A 24,963-nucleotide genomic window follows, 5' to 3' on the forward strand; every position below is an offset into this window, starting at 1 on the left:
TCTGGTTTTGCAGGGGTTTGGTGTGGAATAGAACTGGACAAACCTCATGGCAAGAATGATGGTTCAGTTGCAGGAATGCAGTACTTCAGCTGCCTCCCCAGATATGGTGTCTTTGCACCACCATCGAGAGTGCAGAGGTAAGTGCAGAGTTCATGACAGCGGGACAAAATGGGTTTGGCTTCACAGTTTGACCCAGACTACTTCCATCCATGTGGAGGGAAACCCAGAGGAGTGCCAGCACAGGTCTGCTACCAAATTATAGATCATCTCTGTTATTTGACTAGATTAGTTGAGGGGAGCAATCTGTCTTTGGAAGGCGAAACAACATACATGCAAAAGAGATTAGATGAGAGCACACAGGCCAGAGGAAATTGGAAGTTGAATTACAGCAGGTGGTGTGGGGGGAGTGTCCTGGAGATTGTGAAGTGGAAAGAGAATGAGCTGGAAGCTGATGGGGAGAAGCATAGAAGAGTGGCACGATCGTAGCAGAAGAAATGGAAGGAGACTTTGGCAGTGCGTTCTAAATTTCCAGAGCAGGGAATGGAACAAAGGGAGAAATGACACTAAATAAGCATTGGGCTGTTCTTTTTCTTCTTCGCCGCCTTGAGAGAGAGAAGTGTTAAACACATTATTTCATTTGCAGGCTAGTGGGATCGCTAGACTCCCTCACAGATGTTTCATCAAGTAAAATGAATCATTCTCTCCCCGGTAAGAATTTGACAAGTACCTGATTTCATTGCTTCATATTACCTGTGCAAATTGCAGCAACTGTAGCTACTTGGGGATGGTGACAGTGAAATGGGAAGGCCTCAAGGCAGGAGCTTTTTCCATTTCTCTCTTCCCTCCCATTTTGCCTCGTTTTTCTTTAAAGTCTGTAACCCCTCCTTTTTGAAACAAACACAAAATGACATTTTAAAAGGCATTTTATTATTATTTTCAATATTCCTGCTCGGTTCTCAGAACTTCCTAGTGTGATTGCAAGGGGTCGCACTAGGTGGTCCTTAGGATCCTTTCCAATGCCAAAATTCTATGATCTTTCTCAGTGAAATATGGGCATAACCTTGCCTACCTGTTGTGTGGTTTTACTGCTGTGTTAAGTTGCCTTTGTTTGTGGACTTGTTTCCTAAGACCCAGGCTCTGGGGCTGACTTGGCAAGATTTTGAGCTAGTCATTCTAGACACAACTCAGCAATGCTGTGCAGTGTCCATTACTTTCAGTGGGACAGATCACAGCTGAATGGAGCCTGCGAAAACAGCACTGTAAAAAAGGAACTGAATAAATGAGTGTTGAGGAAAGGTGAAAGACTTTGATTTTTGTGTGCTCTATGGATATTGAGGGGAAATAGGCTTAGATATTTATATATGTATGCCACTTAATAGACTGAATTGAAGTTTGTTTTTCTTATCATGTTCAGGTTTCCGACGAAGTTTTAGCACAACCTCTGCGTCTTCCCAAAAGGAATTAAACAGGAGAAACTCCTTTGTCAAGTGAGTGGCTCTTAGAAAAGGGAATGCATGTGTTGTCTGCTATGATTAGATGAATTCAGCACTCTTTTTGTCTCTGGAGGCATGCATCTTAGTGATTAATAGTGCAATCCTATGCATGTTTAGCCAGAAGTATGTCTACTGTATTCACTGGAGATTTCTCCCTTTCCAGTGTCTTTAGGGTCGTAGCCCACAGAGTCATTTTGATATTGTTGAATAACTCCCAACACTAATCCTGAATGGTTATAGGAAGTCTCAATGGCAGTGATGCTTTTTTTGCTTGCCTGGAAGTCTTGTTCCTGCACAGTGATGGCTGTCAGGAAAAGCTGGCTGTACATTTTAGAATTAATAACTGAAATCAGAATGGTAAAGAAATAGGCCTGCGCTAGGATCCCAGTTCTGAGAATTATTGTGCACATTCCTTGCCAGCTCAGCAGCTAGGCCAAAATGCTCCAACTGATACACACACACCAATTTTCCCACTACCTTTTAACAGGAGCTGGCTTAGGGCCAAACTAGACAGGACATCAAATGTGTTTTTGCATTTAACGCATTCTTTTAAAAATGAAAATGGTAGTTGAGTTGGGTTAATAATTATTGGGATCACAGCAGGCAAAGAGGAGACTCTTAACCCTTTCTTCCCATGCTGCAACCCTGCCAAAAATAGCTCTTTCGGAGCTGCTATTTGCATTGGTAGGAAAACTTCACCATCTTATCCTTTTGAAAAGCTTGTTGACCTTGCGGTACAAGGATACGCAGGCTTTTCTCTTGGGTTGATGATGAGCCTGTCATGTGGCCTTTAACTGAAGGCATGTTTTACTGCCATTGCCAGATCAGAAGCAATCTGGTTCATATCAGGAGGCCCTGAAGTCTTTATCTTAGTAAGTCAGTGGCAGATTTCCTCTGTGTGCTATGCAATTTTAGTATCTTGTGCATTTAACAAATGGTCCACCTGTTGCCTTCTTTTATCTGCCCAGGTCAAAAAATGCTTCCCTGCGACGCAGCTGGAGCAGCACCACTACGGCCAGTGCTGAGGGGCCCGTCAAGCTTCACGAAGGCTCCCAGGTCCTCCTGAGCAGCTCCAGTGAGATGGGCATCATTCGCTACATTGGGCCCACAGACTTTGCTCCAGGCATCTGGCTTGGCCTGGAACTCCGAAGTGCCAAAGGCAAGAATGACGGCTCTGTGGGTGACAAGCGGTACTTTACTTGCAAGCCAAATTATGGAGTCTTGGTGCGGCCGAGCCGAGTCACTTACCGAGGCATCAACGGTGCAAAACTTGTGGATGATATCTGCTGAAAGCAAACTCCTCTAGCTCTTGAGATGAGGGCGTAAGAAATAAAGCACACAAGACAATCCTGCCATCGCCTGCATGAAGTTCTGCCTTACCCAAAGTCCTAAAACTGCATTTGTATAACACTTGCACAGCTCTAGCCAGATTGGAGTTGCATTATGACTCTTGAGGAATGAAATCTTAATAGCTTCCCCTACAGAACGGGTCCTCTCCCGAAAGCTGCTTACATACTAAAAATACAACTTGGGGTTGAGCAGTCCTGTTATTTGAATAATCTGTTTTTTATCTGGCTCCATGTTGACATGCTTTGCTACTTTACAAATGATGTTTCCATCCCACATTCTAATGAAGCTGTAAAGTGACTTGAGATCGCAGAGCTTGTTAAACAAGCAGCAGGATTTGTCAACCTGCTAAACAGTCTTCACTTTCTTTGGGGAAAAAATAGCAATAAAAAGGGAGGGAAGCGACAGTATTTAGGGGGAAAATGTTGTGAGACAGGTAGCTTATTATCCAGACAGATCCTCCAAGCACAAAGCAACCAGTTGAAAAGAGAAAAAAATGTGCTCCTTCCATGCTACATACAGAAGCATCCTGAATAGAAGAAAGGGAAAAAAGAATAAAGCAGCACAAATATTTTCAGGTAAATAGTAAAAGCACTTTTTGCTACAGTATATAGAGATATACTGTATAATGGACATGCGTGTGTATTTTAAAGGCAGCAGCATGCCAGAAGCACTTTCCAAAAATGCCATTGGAACAAGTATTAATGCACTTTTATTTCTCCTTTCTGAAGAGTTTCCCCACTCAAGTTCTGGAGAAATTATTTTGTTAGTCAAGACTGAAGCCTGTAACACTGCAACGTTTTGCATGCATCAAATGCCCTTCAGCAAAGCTCTCCAGCCAGCAATCAGATTGGCCAACGGGTCATTTTAAGGTGAGGTAGCAGTATTGGGTTTAAGATAATGTGTGCATGGATTTGCACCACCTCCTCCTCTAGGAAACGTGCCCACTCATGGGTAGGTGCTGAGGGAGCCTTTCTTCCTTCTGATTTTTGACAGTGTTCTTAACCTTGGTTAAAACACCCTAGTTTAGTCTTCTGGGAGGAGAAGCTTGTAGAAAGCCTATGGGAGATTCCATGATTGTTGCAGGTTCAAGTTTCCTCTTCCTCTAGAACCGTCACCTGGTTGACTTGGAACCTTTAGCTTGCCTTACTATGCCAAGCCACTGCAGGTTGAGTTAGGCCATATGGCAGCTGACCATCTTGCCCACAGGCCACCACTTCCTGGCTCTGGGCAGAACATTTAAGAGAGACCTATATTTCGGTGCTTGAATCCCAAATATCCCATGTGCAATAAGAATTCTGTATCACTGTAGACGCCAACCTTAGGAAAAGCTTGTCACAGTGCTAGGTGTTGAAGCCCTTGCCATTTTTATATAATGTGGTTGCTACATTGTTGCCTAGAAGCATGATGTACCTTGAAATAAAAAAAAAACTTTTAAAACATGATTATTTTACTACACTATGCTTCTCTTTAAATAAGTGAGTGATTATAAATTTATAAATTGTATTGTTAAAAAATATATCTTATTTTAATTGTTATGACATATTTTGAACCCTTATTAAATGGATTCAGATAATTTAAAAGCCACAGAAGTCACTAAGTGGCTTCATCCTTGAAAATAAGGGGAAGAATTCAGTGTAGTGTTATGGTAACTGCCTCCCTTGTGCTAACAGCAGTCCTTGCACAGCCTTCCACTAGTGGGACTCATTAGTTGAATCCTGGCCAAGGTATCTTGTCAAATTGCACTCAAAAGTAAAACTACATTCTAGCTGTCTATAAAAGTGTATAGATAATATTTTTAAACATTGCTAGAACCATTTCCCCCGATCTACATTAAGCACGACGAATCTGCAATATTGCTTTATAGCTAATGGGTATTTTTAAACTAAGGGCAATGGTTGTAAACTGTGATTATAAACTTGTTCTTAATTAAAAGCCATCTGAAAACTGCAGAAATGCATTTGAGGATCCAGATGCACCTTGATGCACTGAATCTTGCCATGTCTGACATCTGTTTCCTTGGGTGTTTAAATGTATTTTTAAATGAGAGTGCTGTTAATGGTCGTTTGGTTTTAACGATGCCTGTTGCTTTTAAGAAAACTGAGCTATCACTGACCGAGTATCCTTTTTTTGAATCGCTTTCTTATAATGTTAACTTGCACATTATGCATTTAGGATAGAAAGCAGCAGCTGTAATATAACAAAACAGATGTTTTAAACACCTTTTATGTTTGTAATATATTGATGTACTCTACAGACATGCTAATTTTGAACATAAAAATGTTTTGTGCATTCCCTATGTATGGTCGGATGGTATCTTTCTTTTGCCCTCCTCTTCCTCTAGGGATTGTGACTTACAAGGTAAACATTGGTACCATTGAAAGAAAAATTCTTGCGCTAATATGAACTGCCTCATTTTTCCTATTTGCTCTTGCAGGTGTGTCTTAAGATCATGTCTGCCCAAACTATCAGCATAAAATCTACATGGCTTCAGTATTAAGAAGGACTGCTTGCAGAATGAGTTCTGCTGTATATTAGAAAGGAAATGAATATACCAGTAGGCCATGCATAGTCACCAAGGGATAAAATGAACTGAATATAGAAAAAGGTAACTCCTTTATTAACCCAGTAACCCGGTGCCAGTATAATGTAGGGCTGTTTGTTGACAGGGCCTTCTCAGTGGCAGCTCCCCGTTTGCGGAATGCCATCCCTAGTGAGGTGTGGTCTCCCTGATAATTAACTTTCAGGATGATCTTAAAAACACCCCTGTTCACCCAGGTATTTGATGGGTGAAAGATACTGTTCCTGGCAACCTTGAAAATTATTGCCTGTGAAGCTATGTGGCTTTTAAAATGTTTTTAGATAACAATGTTTTATTTTTGATTGAATTCCTTTACCACTTTGGGGGTTGATGTGCTGGGCTCCTTTATTAGGAAGGGTGGACAGAAATATTAACAAGAAGAGCTTCTCTGGAGTGAAATCCAACTTACCCTAATGATCAGCCAGGCCTTAAAAGGACATTAGTGGTGCATTTAGAAGAGCTGTACCTCCTCATCTCAATTAATTGTTCTGCAACCAGTATAGGAAATTTGTCATCTCCGCCAGGTAGCCTGGGTAACTTTCATTCTAGTTCAATGAGAACTTTGCATGACTTTGGGAGTCAAAATGGGACTTTAGTTAATCTTGTCGTGCTAAATGATCACTTGCATTTTACCCCCTGGCCAAGCTTAGCAGTTCATGTGCTGAATTAAAAGCCTCCTTGGTTTGGTGAGCCATTGTAGAGAGAATACACAGCCAGGCGCATGCTTTCCTTTACAGTCATTTTATTTTGTCTTCATGCCTTTAGCTTCACTACACTTGATTACAATACAAATACAATACAAAATACTTAATGATCATATATTAGCATTTTATCTTGAGAAGGATCCCTGAAACGCATAGGCCCTTGATTTATGAGCAATGTTGCATAAGCTTCTGTACAGATGTGACACACATTCCTAATGACAAAGCCTTGATACAGAAGGAGAGGCTGGGTACAGAAGGTTCAGACATAACTCCGTTGAGACTTCCGTGGGTGAGGTGACGGAGCTGTGAAAGGACACTGAAAAGGTAGTACTTGCTCAAGGTTTAGACGTATCTGGTGGCCTCACCTATATGAGCAGACACATAAAAGGAAAGTCTTGGCATACAGCTGCCGTACCTAGTCATGCACTGAAAAATGACTGGGAAATGCTCCACCAAAACCACTTCATTTTGAACTTCTGCATCCTTATGGGAAAGGAAACAAGTGTGAGGGACGTTCGATGGTGCTGCACTCCTATGCTCACTTGGAGGCAAGCCCCACAAAAGCTGAGTTGGGGGTTGCTTTTGAGTCCTCCTGCACTGGATTGGGTGAGAAAATGCACTCATTGGCTACTCAAATCAACGGACTGTATTTTGCACTTGAGCATATGGGACTCTTCCCACATTTTTAATGTCACAGGAAGCAGAGTCAATTCTTAGATGAGAGTTGTCCTAAAACCTCTCAGAGAAAATAATTTTCTGACAGGTTTGTGGAGAGTTGTCTTTTGCAGACTCCCCTAAACCACGATGCTTGAAGGAAGTAATGGGCTGTCTTCCAGTCCTCCTCTTTCAGGGTTAGGGTTAGGTGAATGAACCAAACCAAACTTTTTCCTTGCGTACCCTTTGATACCTTCTGGGCCAATTCTACCCCCCTGCCCCAATTGCTTTAGGATAAATGACCTTCCTACATTTACTGCCCACAAATAGGGTAAATAACTTTGGGAGGCTGTTTTTGCTCATAGTTTTCTTGTCTCAAAAGCTCCATTGTGTCTCCTGGCTACCCTCTGGTGCTATAAAAGGCCAAACACAGATGCTGAAGTGAACATTGCACTGGAATTGCTGAAAGCTCGTGATTTTGCTCTCCTGTATAGTCTCTATTAAGATTTTAATGTTGTGGAATCAATGTGAGTCTCTGATCAGGCACTGGGAAATAAAAATACATTTAGAAAGCAGTGATGGTGCTCCAGCTGTTTCATACTCCTTGCTGCCTAACTCATGATAAAGTCATGGAAACGGCTTCTGCCTAGGTGGTGTCGTTTATGGAGCAAAGCCTTCCTCTGTCAAACACCAGTGTTTCCATTTATTTCTGGTGATACGGAAACCTCCGTCTGTGCCTCGGCTAATAAAGCATATGTGTTGGTAAGCTTTATCTCACCAAGTATAAATACTACGAGCTATTTTACAGTATTGTGACTGAAATCCTTTATTGCACACCTCTGCTGGGTGTGTAACAGGATTTAGTTTCATTTCCCTAATGAAAGACCCTGGATAAGTAGCTCTGCTGCTGAGAGTTGTGACATGCTACAAATGTGGCGTAGAAGCTTCACAAACAAGTAATGGTATAAAACACAGCTCATTCTATGCTTCTAAGGTTGCCATTCATATTCCTCTACTTTGGGGGGTGGGGGTGCTGTTTTTAAGGAAGCTTTTCATGAGCTTTCCCCCACAACTGCAACACAAAAGTACTAGAGAAGCTCCTGGCTAGTGCTTTTTCTTCCAGGAGTGGGTTGGACTGTGAGGCTCTGCAGTGTGCCTTGATGTTAATCACGCACATGAACCAGCCAATCTGCAGTGGATTGTAATAACAGCACAGGAACTTGGCTGTTTTAGCAGATGACCATTCTTTTAAGCTCAGGTATCTTGCAGCGTGTTAAGTTGTACTTTTTAATTGCCCCTTGGGGTCATCAGAGACAGTATAACATGCTCCCTGCTGTGAGCAAGTGGGACTTTAAGGCACAGCATCCACCAAACTATAATGAACTGAACACTGCCTCTGATTCGGTGAGCAGGCACACTTTTTTCAAATGAAGCATTTTTTATAGCTGCCTTATGAACTCAAGAAAAAATATATAAATACCTTCAGTGGCTGTGACGGCTGGAAGTAGGCCCAATACTTTTATCTGTTTGAGCTGCACTTCAAAGTTCTTGGTTGTCCCGTGATGGGAGCAAGACACATTACTGTACAATGGGGATCCATGATTAGATTTGTCCAACTGTAATTTGCAGCTAAGGATTCAAGGCCATTCCCCATTGATTTACTGCTCCTCCAGAAAACAAGTATCTGTGGAAAGTGGATCTCTTTTCTCTATCACTCAGGAAGGTCAGATTTCTTCATTTATACATCAATTCCAATTGAATCGATGAGCCTTATGCAGTGCAATCGTGCACAGGATTGCACCTGCATTTATTTAGTAGCTATAAGTTCTTGAGCGAGGCAAGAGACACAAACCAAGCTTCCTCCTCGTTTGCTCTGCTCATGGGAACGAATGTGAGCACGAGGTTTGTATGCCCATATATACAGCTTCCATGGGGGTGATCTATTGCCTCAAAGTGTCAGTGGGGAAACAAGGATTATTAGTGGTCAACTGCAATAGTGGTGTTGTCTCCTAATTTGTAGCACCATGGTTATGCAATAGAATCACAGGCATCACCCTCTCCACTAATGCCTTTCTTTCTGCTTCCTGTGCTCAAGCAAGAGCAATTCTGGGCCCCAGTTCATTGCAGGATATTTTGACAGATTGTTTCAGTTCCGATAGCATGATAAGATAAGCTGTGAAATATGCTGAAGCATGGATTGATGGTATGTTTGAGTCTGAGAATGCACTGAAGTTGGCAAGTAATTTTTACATCATATGCTCAAGTCCTGATTTTTCTCTGTGTGGATATTGACTCTTGTCAAAACAATGACTTAGAGAGTTGGCTACTGTGGTTGTTCTAAAACCTTTGTTAAAACACACTTGCTTTGGCGCATCTCCTACAGTGCCATGTTCGGCAATGCAATTCTAATACTAAATAAAATCATATCCTTATTCACTGGAAAAAAATGGGAGTCAGCACACACCACGGCAATCGACTACTTTCTGTTTGTCTAAACTCTGCCCCATAGTATTAACTGAAGCATAATAGCGGTGATTTCATTGTTGAACAACCTGATTCTTACCACCTCGATAATCTTATCCTCTAGCATGTGGCATAACCAACTACAACACGGAGGATTAAGTATTTGACCCTTGGCGTCCCACAACCACAACAGAGAAAAGGGGGAGAGGGCATCACCTTTTCAATCAAACTAAATCACTGACTTTCACCATGCTCCTTAAATTCCTGCAGTTTCCATCTTGTAGACCAAAGGCGTGGAAGCAAATGTGTTTCTGCTACCCTTAAGAGTACCACAATAGTTGTGCATGCTTGTGGAAGGGCCATGTTGGAGCTGAGTTACTGTTTGGGTACATGCCCCTTGGGAGTCCATGTTTATCTGATTTTGAATTTCAGCGAGAGTGCAACATTTCCCCATCCTCTCCTCAAATCTCTGGCAGCAAGAGGGATTTCCCTGACGCTGCATCTGGCAGTACAGGGAAATCCCCAGACATTAAACTCTCTGACAGTGAGTCTTGAAACGGCACATAAACAACAGAGAAGGAAGCAGCGCACAGGGAAGGGCACAGAGAACAACCATGCAGATGACTTTATGCAACTGAGAGCGGGGCCTTGCAGATAATACTGTTGTCCTTGGGTGTTTCGAGTGTGTGTGTAAGGGGTGTGCGCGCTCTGACAAACAGAAGCTTCTTGCAGGTTCGAAAAGCAGAGCTTCCAAGGGTGGCACTTCAGAGCGCACTGGCACATTACAGAAGGGCATCTCGTTCTGCGCTCGTGCTTGTTTGGGTGACGCCGACGTTTGCACCAAAGCTTACGAGTCCCACGGGAAGAGAGTCAAAAGGGTGGGATGTTTTCCGGGGGCCCTGGTGGGGGGAGTTGGCCTTGTTCCTAAGGGGAGGGCCCTCGCAGCTGCTGGCACAAGGGTGGGGCCGAAGTTTCCAAGGGCAAGCCCTGCTGTTGGTATCCATAGTTAACGTTTCCACAGGGGAAATGGCGGAGCCTGAACAGAGGCACTTCCTTAACGCTGGCTGTCAGCGAAGATGGTTCTAGAAGAAGGGAGGAGCTTGGCAGCCTTCCAGTCACAATGCTGGGCCCCAAAGTACAGTTCCCTTCATGCCCCGGACCTTCCCTCTCAGTTGCCTCTTTCTCCGCCTGTGAAGTGTTTTTGACAATGGGCTTCTCTGAAAACCAGGAGCCGTAGGTCGGGTTCCAGAGGTTGGTAGGCTTGTTTCTGGACCCTCGGCCTTTGTGGAGCTCAGTGGCGGGATTGGACTGAGTGTACGCCATGTTGACATGTCCCCCTTCCAGGGGGGCCTGTGTAGTAGCACAGACTGATGGATCAACACTAGCTGCTTTCACCAGAGCCTTCCCTGTAGCAATGGCTAAGGCCAAGGATGGTGGGGAAGGCAGGAGCTGCTCAACACCTTTTTTCTCTTTCTGCGGCAAGACTAGCAACGGAGGGATTGCTTCGGGGTCTTCAGGGCGTACGGGGACCTTTTCTTCCTCCTCAATGCAGGGGCCATATTCCACTGGCAGAACTGTGTTGATCACATCAGGATCCTACATTAAAAAAACAAGGGATTCAAAACATGCTGCTGCTTTTTTTAACTGCTTGACGCTACAGAGTGCTGCTGGAGTAATCTACCATTGCTTCGTGAAAAGATTTTCTCTCCTAATGGACGCATGCCCAATCACCCAATAAAATTGACTTTCAGGACAGCTATGAGGAACAACTACTTCCACACAGCGTGCAATTAATTTATGGAATTCACTGCCAGAAAGCAATTGGACAAATCTACAGAGGGCAAGTGCATCTATATACCTGTTAGGCCAGGTAACCTCCATACTTGGGTAGAGATGGTTGAATCGGTCAGTTTTGGTTTCTCTCAGTTTCTCATTTATCCAATCTTAAGTTCAGCTTGCCACATTATCAGATCAGTTTGCAGTTTTCTTAAAACCCTCATGAAATTTCACCAGCATTTCACACTCTTTGGGGCAGGAGTCAGCTATTGAGTCCTGTCAACAGCAGCCTTGTGTCTGCTTCCTCCCCCTTTCTTCCACCCATGTGCCTCTATGCCTCTCAAAAGGGGCTCTGGGGAGGTTGGGAGAACCCCCAGAATAGCGTACAGGGTGAGGAGAGAGGAGGAAAGCAATCAGAAATGCTTTCCATGACAAAATGCTTCTAACAGCAAGCCATTGAATTCCACCCTTGTATGCAATCTTGCCTACATATTTTTGCAAAGCAATTTCCCCGAAAAAACTATGCACTAAAAACCCCAAGAATTTATGCATTTTTATTGACATTTTATCCCAGCATATGAATCTTGATGCACATTACTTACCTGGAGAACTACATTACAAAATTCAGAGAAGTGCACATTTAAAAGGATATATGTGTTTCAGTTCTCATATTGTTTGGGAAACTGTGAATTAGGTAGGTTCGCCTTTAAATGTGGACTGAATTGCTCAGTGGCTCCAGTTGCTAGAGGGCCGGTGCAGGCGGGGGCAATTGCCTTCATGCTCTGCTTGTGGTTTCCCATAGGCATCTGGTTAGCCACCGTGGAAAAGAGGTAGCTGGACTAGGTGGACTCATGGCCTGATCCAGCAAGCCTCTTTGAATGGTCTTATAACAAACCTACTATTGAATAATATCTGTTATTATGCAGCAGAACACTTAAATGTCTTGCAGGTCTGGAGAAAAATGATGACCTCATTCAGACATGTTAGGGTGGGGAAGAAAATAAATTTATTGAGAGCAAAATTATTTTTTGTTCCCAGTGGCAGTGGACATCATACTTGGATGGAAACATTTTACAATTCAACAATTCTGGCATTATTGCATTGATTGCTTTTCTGTTGGCCACTTTGACTTTTGTTTAGGGAAGAAAAGTGGGTTATAAATATTAAATGAGTGCAATATTTCTTCATGCATCTGATTCTGGGATGTATTCCTTCAATGCAGGGTATTCTAAAAAAGTGTGGATTTACTGGACAGCACTAATGGCCAAGAGATCGGTTTTGAAAGCACTGAAGGCTCTGCTGCCCCTGGATTTGCTGCAATAAATCACAGAGCAGTGTTGGCTGGATGTGCGTAGAAAGGATGGAGTAGAAGGATAGGAACAGCATCAGCAGTGAGGATCATGGGGCACTTGCTATTGCCACAACAATGAAGCAGGTGCACAGTTTATTTGGCCACCTGCTATTGCTGTTGCTCCTTCTCCTTGCTGTTGCTACCTATTCAGCTACCCTCTAAGCATGCAGACAGTAACCAGAACAAGGAGGCAGAAGAACACAGCCTTTTCCCCTTGCCTTCCTTGCACTCTCTCCTTCTGGATGATCATGTGGATTGGACCCAGAGGAAGAGGGCAAACAAATGGGCACTGTAAAGGTAAAGGTATAGGGACCCCTGACCATTAGGTCCAGTCGTGGCCTACTCTGGGGTTGTGGCACTCCATCTCGCTTTATTGGCCGAGGGAGCCGGCGTACAGCTTCCGGGTCATGTGGCCAGCATGAGTAAGCCGCTTCTGGCGAACCAGAGCAGCGCACAGAAACGCCGTTTACCTTCCCACCGGAGCGGTACCTATTTATCTACTTGCACTTTGATGTGCTTTCGAACTGCTAGGTTGGCAGGAGCAGGGACCGAGCAACGGGAGCTCACCCCGTCATTGCGGGGATTTGAACTGCCGACCTGATCGGCAAGTCTTAGGCTCTGTGGTTTAACCCACAGCGCCACCCGCTGTGACAAAAAGGAGATGCTGTCCCACCAGTTTGGTCATTGGACCTGCTGGCACGTGGCTTTCCTTTTCCTTTCCCTCTAGTGGGGAAAGAGAGCAAGCAGATGAGCCTGGAGCAGCTAATGCGTGGTTTCTTGCTGCCATGCACTTTGCACAGAGTAGAGCAAGATCCCCCGAGAGCAACGGGACTCGAGATCATTCCACCACTCTCAAAGGGAATTGCACAGGGGAGAGCAAGAACATCAAGTCCCATGTGCCAGCCAAGCCAGGCTTTGGGTGTCTGGAAGACCCAACTTCTTCAAAGGAAATAAAAAAATTACTATCAGAGCAGAAGCCCTCAGACTCCTTGTAGCAAGGACCGCAGCTTTTGAAATGGATTCATGATCTGATCCAATTCAGAATCTACCTGGATCAAATCAGGTGAGGAGTCTGCTTTGCAATCCAACCTATGGATCCACACACACACACACCCATCGCTAATCACCATCACACCCTGCCTCAAGGCAAGTTCTGAAAGGAACAAGGGCTTGTTTTCTGGCTGGGCACTTCACATTTGATCCATAATAACTCTCGGATATAGCTTGCATTGCAACTGAATTCACTTCTTCAGGTGGTCTGGGGAAGGGTTGGACAAGAGTCAGAGACATTGGCACCAGGTTGTGCTCTGGTTGTCTTGGCTCACCCATTGTTTCTTTTCCATGTGCCCCTTCTGGCATTTCTTAGAAGAAACAGCATAAAATAATTGCCCTGAGAAGTTATAGATACCTGAGTGCAGTATTCAATCCTCTCCAATATTATGGCAAAGTTTGGCCGGTCTTCAGGCTGGTGTTGCCAGCATTGTGTCATTATTCGATACCTGCAATGAGAGCAGAAGACCAAATGGTGAATGGCAGGAGAGTGGGCTAGGATGCTGCCTTATTCATTATACAGAATCAAACCGACTGGTCTAGTAGCTCAGTATTCTCGACACTGACAGGCAACAGCTCTTCAGGGTTTCAAGCAACAGTCCTTTCTGTAGATGGCGGGGCTTGAATCTGCAAGCCCTCTCATGCAAGACATGCACTCAGCCACTGAGCTATGGCCCTTCCCAGGCTAAGGGCTAAGGCAAACAAGACTAAGCTGCTATAGGGCACTCCTGGCCACAGAAGACATTATTGTGAGTTAGCAGTGGGACAGGCATTGCTAAACATAGAATGTCTGAAGCTGGTGTTTTCTCAATGATTATTTTATCCCACTATCAAATCAAAAGTAACATTGGAGGGAGGGGGCTTAGTTCATAAATAGAGTTCTGATTGTGTCCCTGGGAATAACATAGCTGAAATTTGGCTGAACTTAGTTCAACCGAGCCACACCAAAAATTGGCTAAAAGTGCTTGAGATGGAGCAGGTTACCTATTAGCTTGTTACTCAAATACAGTGGTACCTCAGGTTACATACACTTCAGGTTACGTACGCTTCCGGTTACAGACTCCGCTAACCCAGAAATAGTGTAAGAACTTTGCTTCAGGATGAGAACAGAAATTGTGTTCCGGTGGCGTGGCGGCAGCAGGAGGCCCCATTAGCTAAAGTGGTGCTTCAGGTTAAGAACAGTTTCAGGTTAAGTACGGACCTCCGGAACGAATTAAGTACTTAACCCGAGGTACCACTGTAATGCCCACCTACATAAGGGGGAAACACAGCAGGGACCTTGATGATTCATTTCCTGGAAGCATCAGGACATACATTGTTATGTGAATTAAATTTAATTTGAGGCTCTTAGGCCATTTGTAAGAGAAGCGAAGGTGAAGACTCCTGAATTATTACAAGAGGATGAGGACTCTGAACATGGCATCAGCTGGTAGTTAGTACCCACCAAAATGACAGTGACTGCAAAGTTAAACCATTACAGCTAATGAAAGAATTTATCCTACAGAAAATAGTGAAGCAAATTTTTATGAGGCTAATGGCACCATCCATGAAAAAGAGGGACATATCAGAGGCTTGGGGGGACTTCAGGGTTTGCAGAACTCTCCCACTCTCCAAAACAATCCTCAGGGGAAAAAACTGAGAAGCATGGTCCGTGGTTATAGAACGCTGCTGGTTTGTTGTGGGTTGTGGTGTGCAAGATGGAATACAGGGATGGGGGGGGCGGCGGCAGGATGCAATGGAATGGCACATCCTGGAAAACAACTTGGCTGGCTGGAACTCTGAATATGCTGCTCTGCAGCATTTTGTTGCAGGTTCCAGTCGTTATAGCAGATTGGTGAAATATATGATAATGGAAAACAATCTTTGTAGAGTAAACAGGATGAGAAGAGATGCCAGAACATAACAAATTGAACCCATGGAGCAAGCAGATCCTTAAAAGTTTCCTACACAGGGCCGGGGCAGTTTTTGGGTGGATCCATCCTTCCTCCACTTGTTACGAACTCCAAGACCTCCTGGTTACTTTTGCTGGGATAGGGCATATATCCGAGAGAGAATATTTCCCACAGCAACACTCCAAATGACCTGGACACAAAAGAGAAAGAAATATGGTCACGGATAGATACAGTGAAAACTACGCAGATATACTTGGATTGGGGCCAGGATTGGGGCAAAAAGCCTGTCATGTGGTACACCCATGCACGACTGATTTTGTTGACTGCGAGATCCTTCTGCAGTATCAGAGTTATGCTGTCTCTTCTTTCCACATAGGATCAGAAGTCTGAGGTCACATAAGAGTTTGCAACACGTCTTGATTACTGTCTAAGTGCTTCAATTTCTGGGAAGGGCAATGCTGGCATTGGAAAGTAGTTGTGATATGGTGTCCTTCCATATGACTTCTGATGCTACTTAGCACTGCAGGAAAGAGCCAACCTGCAGATCCCACACGGCTAAATGTAACATCGGAAGGATCCCTGTGTTTTTGAAGAAAGGACATAGGTTCCTGCAGAACATGGTTGCTACATTTAACCAACCGGCAGCAGGTGGCTTGAAAAATGGATGGAAAATATGGAGCAGGCTCACCAGGTATCCGTTTTGGATGTAAATATCCCTTCCATGAAGGCCTCAGGGGGCATCCACTTGACAGGGAGCATTGCACACCCTCCTTTTCTGTAGTAACTGGCTCTGTTGAGAAAGCGGGGGGAATTTAGAAGATGAAATCAGACATGAGTGCACAATCATGTGACCATGGAGGCTGACCCTCATTGTTCTGGAATTGACTGACTGGGTGAACTTATATGCCACTTCTCTGGGTGAACTTATATGCCACTTCTCCACAAAGAGCAATGCTCAAAGTGGCTTACAGCAAACATTTAAAACATCTAAACATATGATCAAGGTGTCTCCCCTGCCAGGTAAGTATCCAACAATTTAACAAACACAGGATTAATTCAATATTTGCGGAAAAAAAATCTCAACAATCTAGGTTTAAATACAAAGCACAAAACTAGAGTTAACTGACATTAAAGTTTCTGATACCGGTCCTTCCTGCACTCCAAGGAGCCTGGCTTAAATACAGTTCAGAGGGCAGGAATTTTCTCACCAGGCTAAATGACATACAGTTGGCTCCCATATGCTTTCTCCAGAGGAGGCTGGCAACAGCAAAAGGCAGTGATGGTCAGTCTCTATCCCAGCCACCTGGAAGCACCAGGTGCTGATGCAGGGATGTGTGGGGAAAGGTGATCCCGCAAGGAAACTGGTTCCCACCCCGTTGGCTGTTTTTAAAAAGGCAGTGCTCCTCCTCCCACAAAAAATGTTTAGAGGTACTCTCATTTTCCTACTCATACTGAAATACTGCGCCTCAGTGAGGCCAAGCTTAGATTCACAAAATGTTTAGGGGTTATGCATACCCCTGTGCCCCCCCCCCCCCAGAAAAAAGCACTGTAAAAAGGTATGAACTGTTCAAAGCTTATGCCACATTTTTACTATAGCGAATAGTGTTCTTAAACAGCTAAGTTAAGTAAAAGGCCAAAGGGTAAGTCATCTGTCAAAACTGTTGAGTGGCCCTTCATTGTGTCATGTGATGAAGCAGTTCTCCAGCCTGACATTAGAGGGCACTGTGAGTGTTGCTTTTCGGATGAGATGTAAGCAGAAGTCCTGACCACACACACAGCCATTAAAGTCTTCCTGGCACTTTCAGTAACTGCAGAATCATTAATCCCAACCGCCCTGGATAAATTCCAGGTTGGGTAATTACATTTTCCTGACCTTTCCCCCTCTTTTATATGCTGTAAACTAGAGAGATTTACTAATGACGCTGACATAGAGACTGAAAGTGACGGGGTCAACACCAAGGAGTATAAAACAGAACACAAGAGTGGAGGGGAAGAAAGGGAGAAATGGTAGCGTGGCTGAGGATGCATTCACAACAGAATGCAGGATGATGGACTCTGAACGTGAATGGAGGAAGTTGGGGTTAGTCCCCAGTGTCACAGCAAATGCTAATACTGCCTGCAAGTTAGGAATCTGGAAACATTACAAGTCCCCTGACCAGGGCAAAAATATAAGATCCTGCAAAGAAGTTAAGCCAGATAAACCAACACCATTTTATGGATTAGGCTTCCACTCAATGGGGCTAATAATAAGCTGCGTTCTCTTACCTGTATATGTCCCGGGCCATCCCAAAATCTCCAATTTTAGCTATTCTCCCAGGGCCTTTACATGTAAGGAGGCAATTTCGAGCAGCGATGTCTCTAAGAAACAAAATGGAAAGGAGAAAAAGCATGTGAAACTCTGCCCTTGGAGGAGCAACGGCTCAACTCATTGGAAAAACTAAGGACAAAACTAATTGACTATTGAACATTTTCATTCTTCTTATTTTTTTTTGAGAAAACCAGTACGGGAGACTCAGCAGCACAAGATTTAAAGCTCCACAAATCACTCCAGTTGATGAATTTGAGAGCCAGTGGGGCTAACTTTAAAGCACCCACACACACACCCACACACCAGTAGTGCATCACTACCACCACCACCATCATCATTAATTTATTAGTTCTACCCCACCCATCTGGCCAAGCTTCCACAGCCACTCTGGGCAGCTTTCAACAGAACATTACAAACAGAATAAAACTTCTAACATTAAAAACTTCCCTAAACAGGGCTGCCTTCAGATGTCTTCTAAAAGTCAGATAGTAGTTTATTTCCTTGACATCTGATGGGAGGGCGTTCCACAGGGCAGACGCCACTACTGAGAAGGCCCTCTTCCTGGTTCCCTGTAACTTCACTTCTGGCAGTGAGAGAACCACCAGAAGGCCCTCAGCACTAAGACCCTGGTCTTAATGGTCTGATGGGGGACAGGCAGACACCTTTCGACAATTATGTATATTGATCCTTTTGTGAAGCACACAACTAACATTTCTCGTCTCTCCCTCTCCCCCCCCCCACCATCAGAGGCATCCCTCTGCTCACTTCTGCTGGCTCAGCCACTGTCACTCCACCAGTGCAGACCTCCCCTTTCTGCCTGTTGGTGGTACCTCTGCCAGCAGAGCCTGATGGATACCACTGACCGAGGCATCCCGGGGGCCGGGAGGGGCTGACCCAGCCTAGGGTCTGCTGCATCCCAAGCCAGCATTGGCCAGCACTGGGTCTGATCCAGGCCCAATTGCCACACAAGCCTGAAGCTAGCACAGCGATCGGGCGCCCAATCTGCCTGCCCCCCTCCACCTTCTGCCATGCGAGTGGCCAGGCTGTGGATGCGGTGGTAGCTCCACTGCTTTGCAAAGCCTGAAGACTAACTTGGGAGTAAGCATCTTTTGTATGCTGAGAAGGACAATGTGTTTTTAAAACGAACACCTGTAACCATGCCCTTGCCTGGCCCGCTTATGTCCCCTGATTCTGTTTTAAAAAGAATGTAAGCATCAGCCTTAGTGACCTCCAATGTCCCCATATTAGCATAGGTCTGGTGCTGGCCTCTATTGTCCGCTGCTCTCCGTGGGGGCATTTGGTCAACTCCTAGGAATTGGACCCCACCTGCACCTCTTTGACTTTAGCTGCACCACTGACCCCAGAAGCTGAAGTAGAAGGAATGGCTTTGACCTTTCTTCTCCGCCAACTGGTTTAAACACACAGAGACACACAGAGCCCACCTTGGCTGAACAGCGAGATAAGAGCTACAGTTATTCAAACAGTGCTGGAAATGCCATATATGAAAATGCTTTCGAAAGCTTGTTATGCCGCAGCGAAAATATAATACCTAATTTGCTCCTCAAACTTCCCCTTTTTATATATATATATAAAATGCTCTGAACCTCTAGGGGGCAGTAGTGCACAACCATCCTCGCCCGTTTCCTGCTCCTATTCTCCCGTTAGTCCTTTTGCAAGCTAAGTCAGTCACACAGGGCGTTTGGAAGTAGTCCCTCAGCAACAAATGCTTCTGCTACTTACCTGTGAATGAAGTGATTTTCTTCCAGATATTGACAGCCGCAAGCAATGTCACGAGCCACATGTAGCAAGTCCAGCATGCCTAGAGAAGAGGGGTGGCTCTAAAGAAATAATGCAAAGTATGACGCTTCAGAGGATTATCTTCAAAACCTGATCACTTTAAGCAAAGAGCTGCATGGCTCCAATAATACATGCTGAATCTGTTTCCTAACCCTTTTGGAAACTCCAGTTTGCATTTATTTTAAAGGCACACATTGAAGCTCGCATTGTTGCAAACATAGTGCTGCTTTTTCAATAGTTGGAGCATGATCACACTGCCCTCAGCACCTCCACAGACCATCCTCTTGTGTCCTGGGCACCCATTTAACACCCATTTAAACCTTTTCTCCACCATCCCTCACCATCTGCAACCTGCATGAAAAACATTTTTAAAGAGGGAAATTATCCTAATTGAGACAATTCATATCAAATGTACTAATAATGGCACTATGCTGGAACTAAGCGTGAAAGTGAATGAGGGCTGCTATTCTCCGATTCTGCTTCTGGGCATCTTACAGGCATCTGTTTGGCCTTTGTATGAACAGGATGTTGGACTAGATGTAAGGATGTCAGAGAATTCTGACAAAAAGTTTCACATGTTTGTCTATGGCCAGCAATAGAAACCAGTCAAGTGAATACGATCAGTATTCAATCACATAGTTTGTGCTTAAATCAGCAAACATGACTTTTCATCACTGTTTTGATGTTTCCTTTACATTGAAATGAATGTGAGTTGCATAAAGCATGTAGAATAGTGGGCAGCAAGTATTGGGTGGAAACCAAATTCCAGTGGAACAGAAACAGCACTGATTGTGGTGAAGACAGGCCAGAACTGTCCAACTAAGATGGCCTCTAGCCTGTTTCAGCAGGACTTTTCTTGTTTTGTAAATTGGTGAGAGGGAGATTTGAAGTGCATATTGTCTTCTAATCTGCGTTTATGTCCAGGAGAGAGGGACCGCACTGATTACAGCAAAAATCAGGTAAGACAGGCTTCCGAGAACCTAATCCCAATCTAGTGCAGCAGCAGAGATATGTTGTATAGGCACTTCTGTAAGAAGTCAGAAAGCTTTGTGCCAAACATTGGCTTTACTTTCAAGAGTGTTTGAGAGGGAAATTCTATAGCAGAAAGTTGTAACAATCTCCAGCTTCGTCCAACTATTGATACCCAAGAAAAGCAAAATACGAACAGATGTGGCACAACATAAGCACCTGTCATAAGCACCCTCTTTTGCTCTTCTTCCTTACCTGCCCTACTCTTTGAGATTGGAGAGAGCAGCATCCATGGACCTGTGTAAATCTTTGTGCTGTCCCTTCGTGGATCTCTGTGCAATCTTGGTACAACAGACCCAGGTGATGACATTAGGATTGCCCTCGCCAGGTAGGCAAGGCTACTGCTAAGTTTTATGTAAAACTCTTAGTTGAAGAAGAAAAACTCCTCTGCTGCCTTTTATTTGGTCTCCGCTAAAGTAGAGGCTCTTCTTTTGCCAAGGGCAATTTAACAGGGTAATTTGTTTGAGACATGAAGCGTTTGGGCCCATTTTGTACAGAGATGCAGAGAACTGGAGTAGCCTTGAAATGCCAAGGAAATTCACTTTGCAGCTCCTTGCTGCTCTTGCTCCACAGATGAAGGGATGATGCAGCCAGCTGGAAACTGTGTGGTTGTGGCTCGGAGGGAGGGAAGGGCTGGGAGCATTAAAGCAACGCATCCCCTTGTTAGGTCAAACCTTCCGAAAGGTGACCGCAAAACAAACTGACTCCATTGTTCAGCATAATCACTGCTTTGAGCAACATGCTGCAGGACACAAAGAAGGGAAATTACTGCTTATCTACCAAAAACCTCTCCTGATTGCTTTTCTATGTGAAAAACCCTTGAGCAGAGAAGTCTTTTAACACCTTAGGAGTTTGTTATGTTCAGAGTATTTGCACATTTCAATTTCAAGAATCTGGACAGCTTTGGGTCCCTGCCTTTATCAGTCTTATGTCATTATTGGAGAAATAATGACCTTCCAATGGAGAATTTTCTGAATTAAGGTGAAATGCAAGTGAAGGAAATCATATTCAATGAGTATAAAATATAATAAAACATAAAATAAAATACAGTCTTAGCAGACTATGTCGATTCAGATTGCTGGTGCAAGTTTACACAGTCAAAGAAGTCTCTCTTATCTGTATTCCACAAGGGTCTGTGTTTGTATTAAAACCCACATGGATGCACATTTTTCCTGCCAGAGCTTTGAGGTCTCATTTATTTCTCCAAAGATCCTGTCATGTGTTTGTTTTTTTCCTAGTTTCCTCCATGGTGCTTGCTTTTGTACATTATAGTAGGAACTGCTGTGGTCTGACTTACCCGATCATATTTGTGTTAAGAGAGCCAATGCAGTGCTCTATGACTAGCCGCCACTCTTTGTAGCTCAGGTTGGCTAATGCTACGTTCTGTCACTATGTGTGGCCCTGTTTCCTGCCACGTGTTTAGCTGTAAGGACTCATGCTGCACTGCGTTGTGACCCGCAACAACCAACAATACAAAGCATCTTGCACTCCTATCTAGAGAGCATGGACGTTTAAAAATGACATCTACAGGCCTGCTTCTCAATCCAAGAAACCAACCACAGAAAAACAGTCACATATTGATTGTGTAAACTCACTATGAATAATTCTAGAGGGATAACTGTGTTAGTTTGCTGCAGAAAACACATTGTGGCTTTTTTCTTGCGTGGGAAGGGATTGGACAAGGTGACCTATGAGCCCACTTTCAACTCTGATTCTATGGCCCTGTTTTCATGTAACATTAAACCACGGTTTATCACTACATGGATGAGTGTTGGACTCTCATGTTTCTACCTTCCCTTCTTCTGCCCAGGAGGGCTTCTGCTGAGTTTAGTTTTGCTGTCAACGAATCTTCGTCTAGTGTTACGTACAAGCCAGGAATCCTGGTTTACAACAAACAATAGTTGATAAACAAGCCAACTTCAAGCTACAGAAGAGAGGAGAACTAGCCCCGTTGTACATCGGGGAGGGCTGTGTGGAGAGAGTCTCTTCCTTTAAATTCCTAGGAGTTTATCTCAGTGAAGACCTTACTTGGAAAATAAATACAACCCAGGTGGTTAAGAAAGCCCAACAGAAACTCCATCTCCTCAGAGTATTGCGGAAGAACGATGGCAATCAACATCTGATGATCTTCTACCGGTCAACAATAGAAAGTGTCCTTTCATACTGCATCACGGTGTGGTACACTGGTTTGACATCATCTGATAGGAAGTGCCTACAGAAGGTGGTGAATACAGCACAATATATTATGGGCTGTCCCGTGAATCCGCTGGATTACATCGCAGAAGAACGTTGCCTCAGAGGAGAGTGAGGAAAATTCTCAGGGATGATTCACACCCTGGCCGGCACTTTCTTAATCTCCTGCCCTCGGGCAGAAGATATAGAAGCATGATTAGTCGCACCAACAGGGTAAAGAACAGCTTCTATCCATGGGCTGTTAGGCTGCTGAATGAAAAGATAACAACAGGGCAACTGACTTTCAGGTTTGGTGTGTGTGTGTCAGTAAATGAGGGGAATTAAGACTAAGAGAGCTGAGTGGGGGCTGCTCATGTAATCTCACTGGATACAAGTTGTACAAGTGACAATAAAATATTTCAATTATTTAACTAACTGTTGCAAACCAGGATTCCTGATTCTTCTGGCCATGTAGGAGGTGGAACACACAAGCCCCATGCTTTGCTCAGGCCTATGGAGGCTCATCACCATCTCCCTAGCTGCTAAATCATACTGTAAAGTTTTATGCAGATGTCACCAACAAGTCCTTGAAAGCTAGCACATTTGTTGAGCCACAAGCTTTTGTGAGCCAGATCTCTCTTTTTCAGATGCGCGAAGTATCATTGTCAGTTGTTATGCGGACCATGAAAGCTCATTTTGAGCAGCCACAGGGATAGCTTTGAGTAGCCAAATGTTAAAAAGCAGAATATTGGGTGACATTTTGTACTCGGTGTTGGAAACAAGTGTTGAAACTACATCAAATATAATACTGTAATCATTCAGAAGAAAAAAATTAAAATATTATACACAGCTTTGATTCCCTATGGTGTGCATTGGTTGACTTAATCTGAGGTGGCTAATTTTGCTGGTGGCACCAATTATTCAGGGTGGTAAAAACAAAACAAAAAGGGATTGCTAGTAGATTAAAAAGGATGTCTCTAAAGTGAGTGAATGGGGATTAAAATGGCAAATGCAAGCAAGTGCAAAGTGATACATGCTGGGGCGAAAAATATACATTAATTGAGATAAATAACTGGCAGGGAGAGAGGGCTCATGGAGAATAGCTCAGTGACAAGGTTGACCCAATATGCAGCAGCTGTAAAAAATTGTTGAATTTCATGTTCAGGACTGTTAAGAGTGGGATTGAAAATAATATTTCCAATATCATAATGCCTTTTTACAAATCTAAAAAATGACCACATTTGGGGTACCTTGTTCAATTCTGTTTGCTGCACCTCAAAAATGATAGTTGTGCAACTGGGAAAAGTGCAAACAAAGCAAGCAGATTGAGGAAAGGTTCCAATATTTGGGGTGTTTTGTTTTGTTTTTAAAAATGTGAGTTTGTGTGGGGATGTAATACAGTTATACAAAATTGTGCTTGGTGTGGAGAAAGTGGAGACAAAGAGGTTTTCCTCCCATATAAGCACCCAAGGTCATAAAATGAAGCTGAAGATTGGGAGATCCAGGAGAGATAAAAAGAAGTAATTCTTCAAATAGTGCAAAGTTGAACTACAGAATTTGCTTCCACCAGATGTAATGATGGCGGCCACCAACTTTAAAGGAAGATTTAAAAATTGATGGAGGATATGTGTGTGTGCTACAAATGGTGGCTATATTACATCATGCACAGGAGAGAGCTATTGTGCTCAGGTCCGGCTTGGGAGCTTAGCAAAGCAGAATGCTGAACTAGACAGCATTCATCTGATCAGGCTGGCCTCTTCTTATATTCTTCAGTTCCTTTAAATCAGCTTTTATTTAAAACAGATTGTGTCTTTAAAAATAATAATAATAATTTCAGCTTCCCTAAAGTTGGGTGCTATGTGAGTTCATTACACACTGGATCTGTTCTGACATGACAGTCACTATTTAGCAGTGGCTGCAATTTCTCTGCATGACAGGAGAAAAAGCAATTATACGAAGTTATCTTTTTCATGAAGTCGGCGCTGGTCAGTAATGGGAAGACTCTCTAGTAATTTGAAAAACACGTTTTAAAATGAAAGAACTACGTATGATGATACCTGGGTGTCATTACCGGGGAACCCAGGGGAATGAGACTCACTGGGGTCAACACAGCAGACAAGCGTTTCTGAACATACATTGCTTTCACAGCACTATTATTTCTGCTTTGAGTCAGTTTCTACCGAACAATAGCTTACAGTCCGCTATCAGCACCTAGCAGGACACCAAGGAGAGGTTGTGCCGATTGGAAGTGCAGGAGAGCTGCCAAGTTCCTTCAGGCTAGCTGGAAGGTGAAGTACAGAATACCCCTACACTGACATGCTCTCACCCTGTGTCACAGAACATGTT

General features: G+C 43.8%; 2 protein-coding genes across 5 annotated transcripts in view; one reads left to right on the forward strand and one right to left on the reverse strand.

Moving 5' to 3' along the window:
• CLIP4 (CAP-Gly domain containing linker protein family member 4) overlaps nt 1–5,139 on the forward strand; it is a 39,819-nt gene extending 34,680 nt beyond the window's left edge. For 3 of the 4 annotated variants that reach the window (XM_053382983.1, XM_053382984.1, XM_053382985.1), the window contains exons 13-16: nt 14–137; nt 644–708; nt 1,415–1,487; nt 2,462–5,139. In XM_053382983.1, the coding sequence (XP_053238958.1) occupies nt 14–137; nt 644–708; nt 1,415–1,487; nt 2,462–2,783 (584 nt within the window). In that variant the 3' untranslated portion in view covers nt 2,784–5,139. The remainder of the gene's footprint in view (nt 1–13; nt 138–643; nt 709–1,414; nt 1,488–2,461) is intronic. The other variant, XR_008329674.1, reaches the window with a different exon arrangement.
• A 1,007-nt stretch (nt 5,140–6,146) lies between these two features.
• The window catches only part of ALK (ALK receptor tyrosine kinase), a 579,386-nt gene continuing 560,569 nt past the window's right edge, over nt 6,147–24,963 (reverse strand). The window contains exons 24-29 of the mRNA XM_053382982.1: nt 19,360–19,457; nt 17,577–17,669; nt 16,000–16,101; nt 15,367–15,501; nt 13,778–13,868; nt 6,147–10,838 (exon numbers count right to left, since the gene is read on the reverse strand). Coding sequence (XP_053238957.1) covers nt 10,167–10,838; nt 13,778–13,868; nt 15,367–15,501; nt 16,000–16,101; nt 17,577–17,669; nt 19,360–19,457 — 1,191 coding nt within the window. The 3' untranslated portion in view covers nt 6,147–10,166. The remainder of the gene's footprint in view (nt 10,839–13,777; nt 13,869–15,366; nt 15,502–15,999; nt 16,102–17,576; nt 17,670–19,359; nt 19,458–24,963) is intronic.

This window comes from Podarcis raffonei, chromosome 3, assembly GCF_027172205.1.
Source record: "Podarcis raffonei isolate rPodRaf1 chromosome 3, rPodRaf1.pri, whole genome shotgun sequence".
NCBI classification, from domain to species: Eukaryota; Metazoa; Chordata; class Lepidosauria; order Squamata; family Lacertidae; genus Podarcis; species Podarcis raffonei.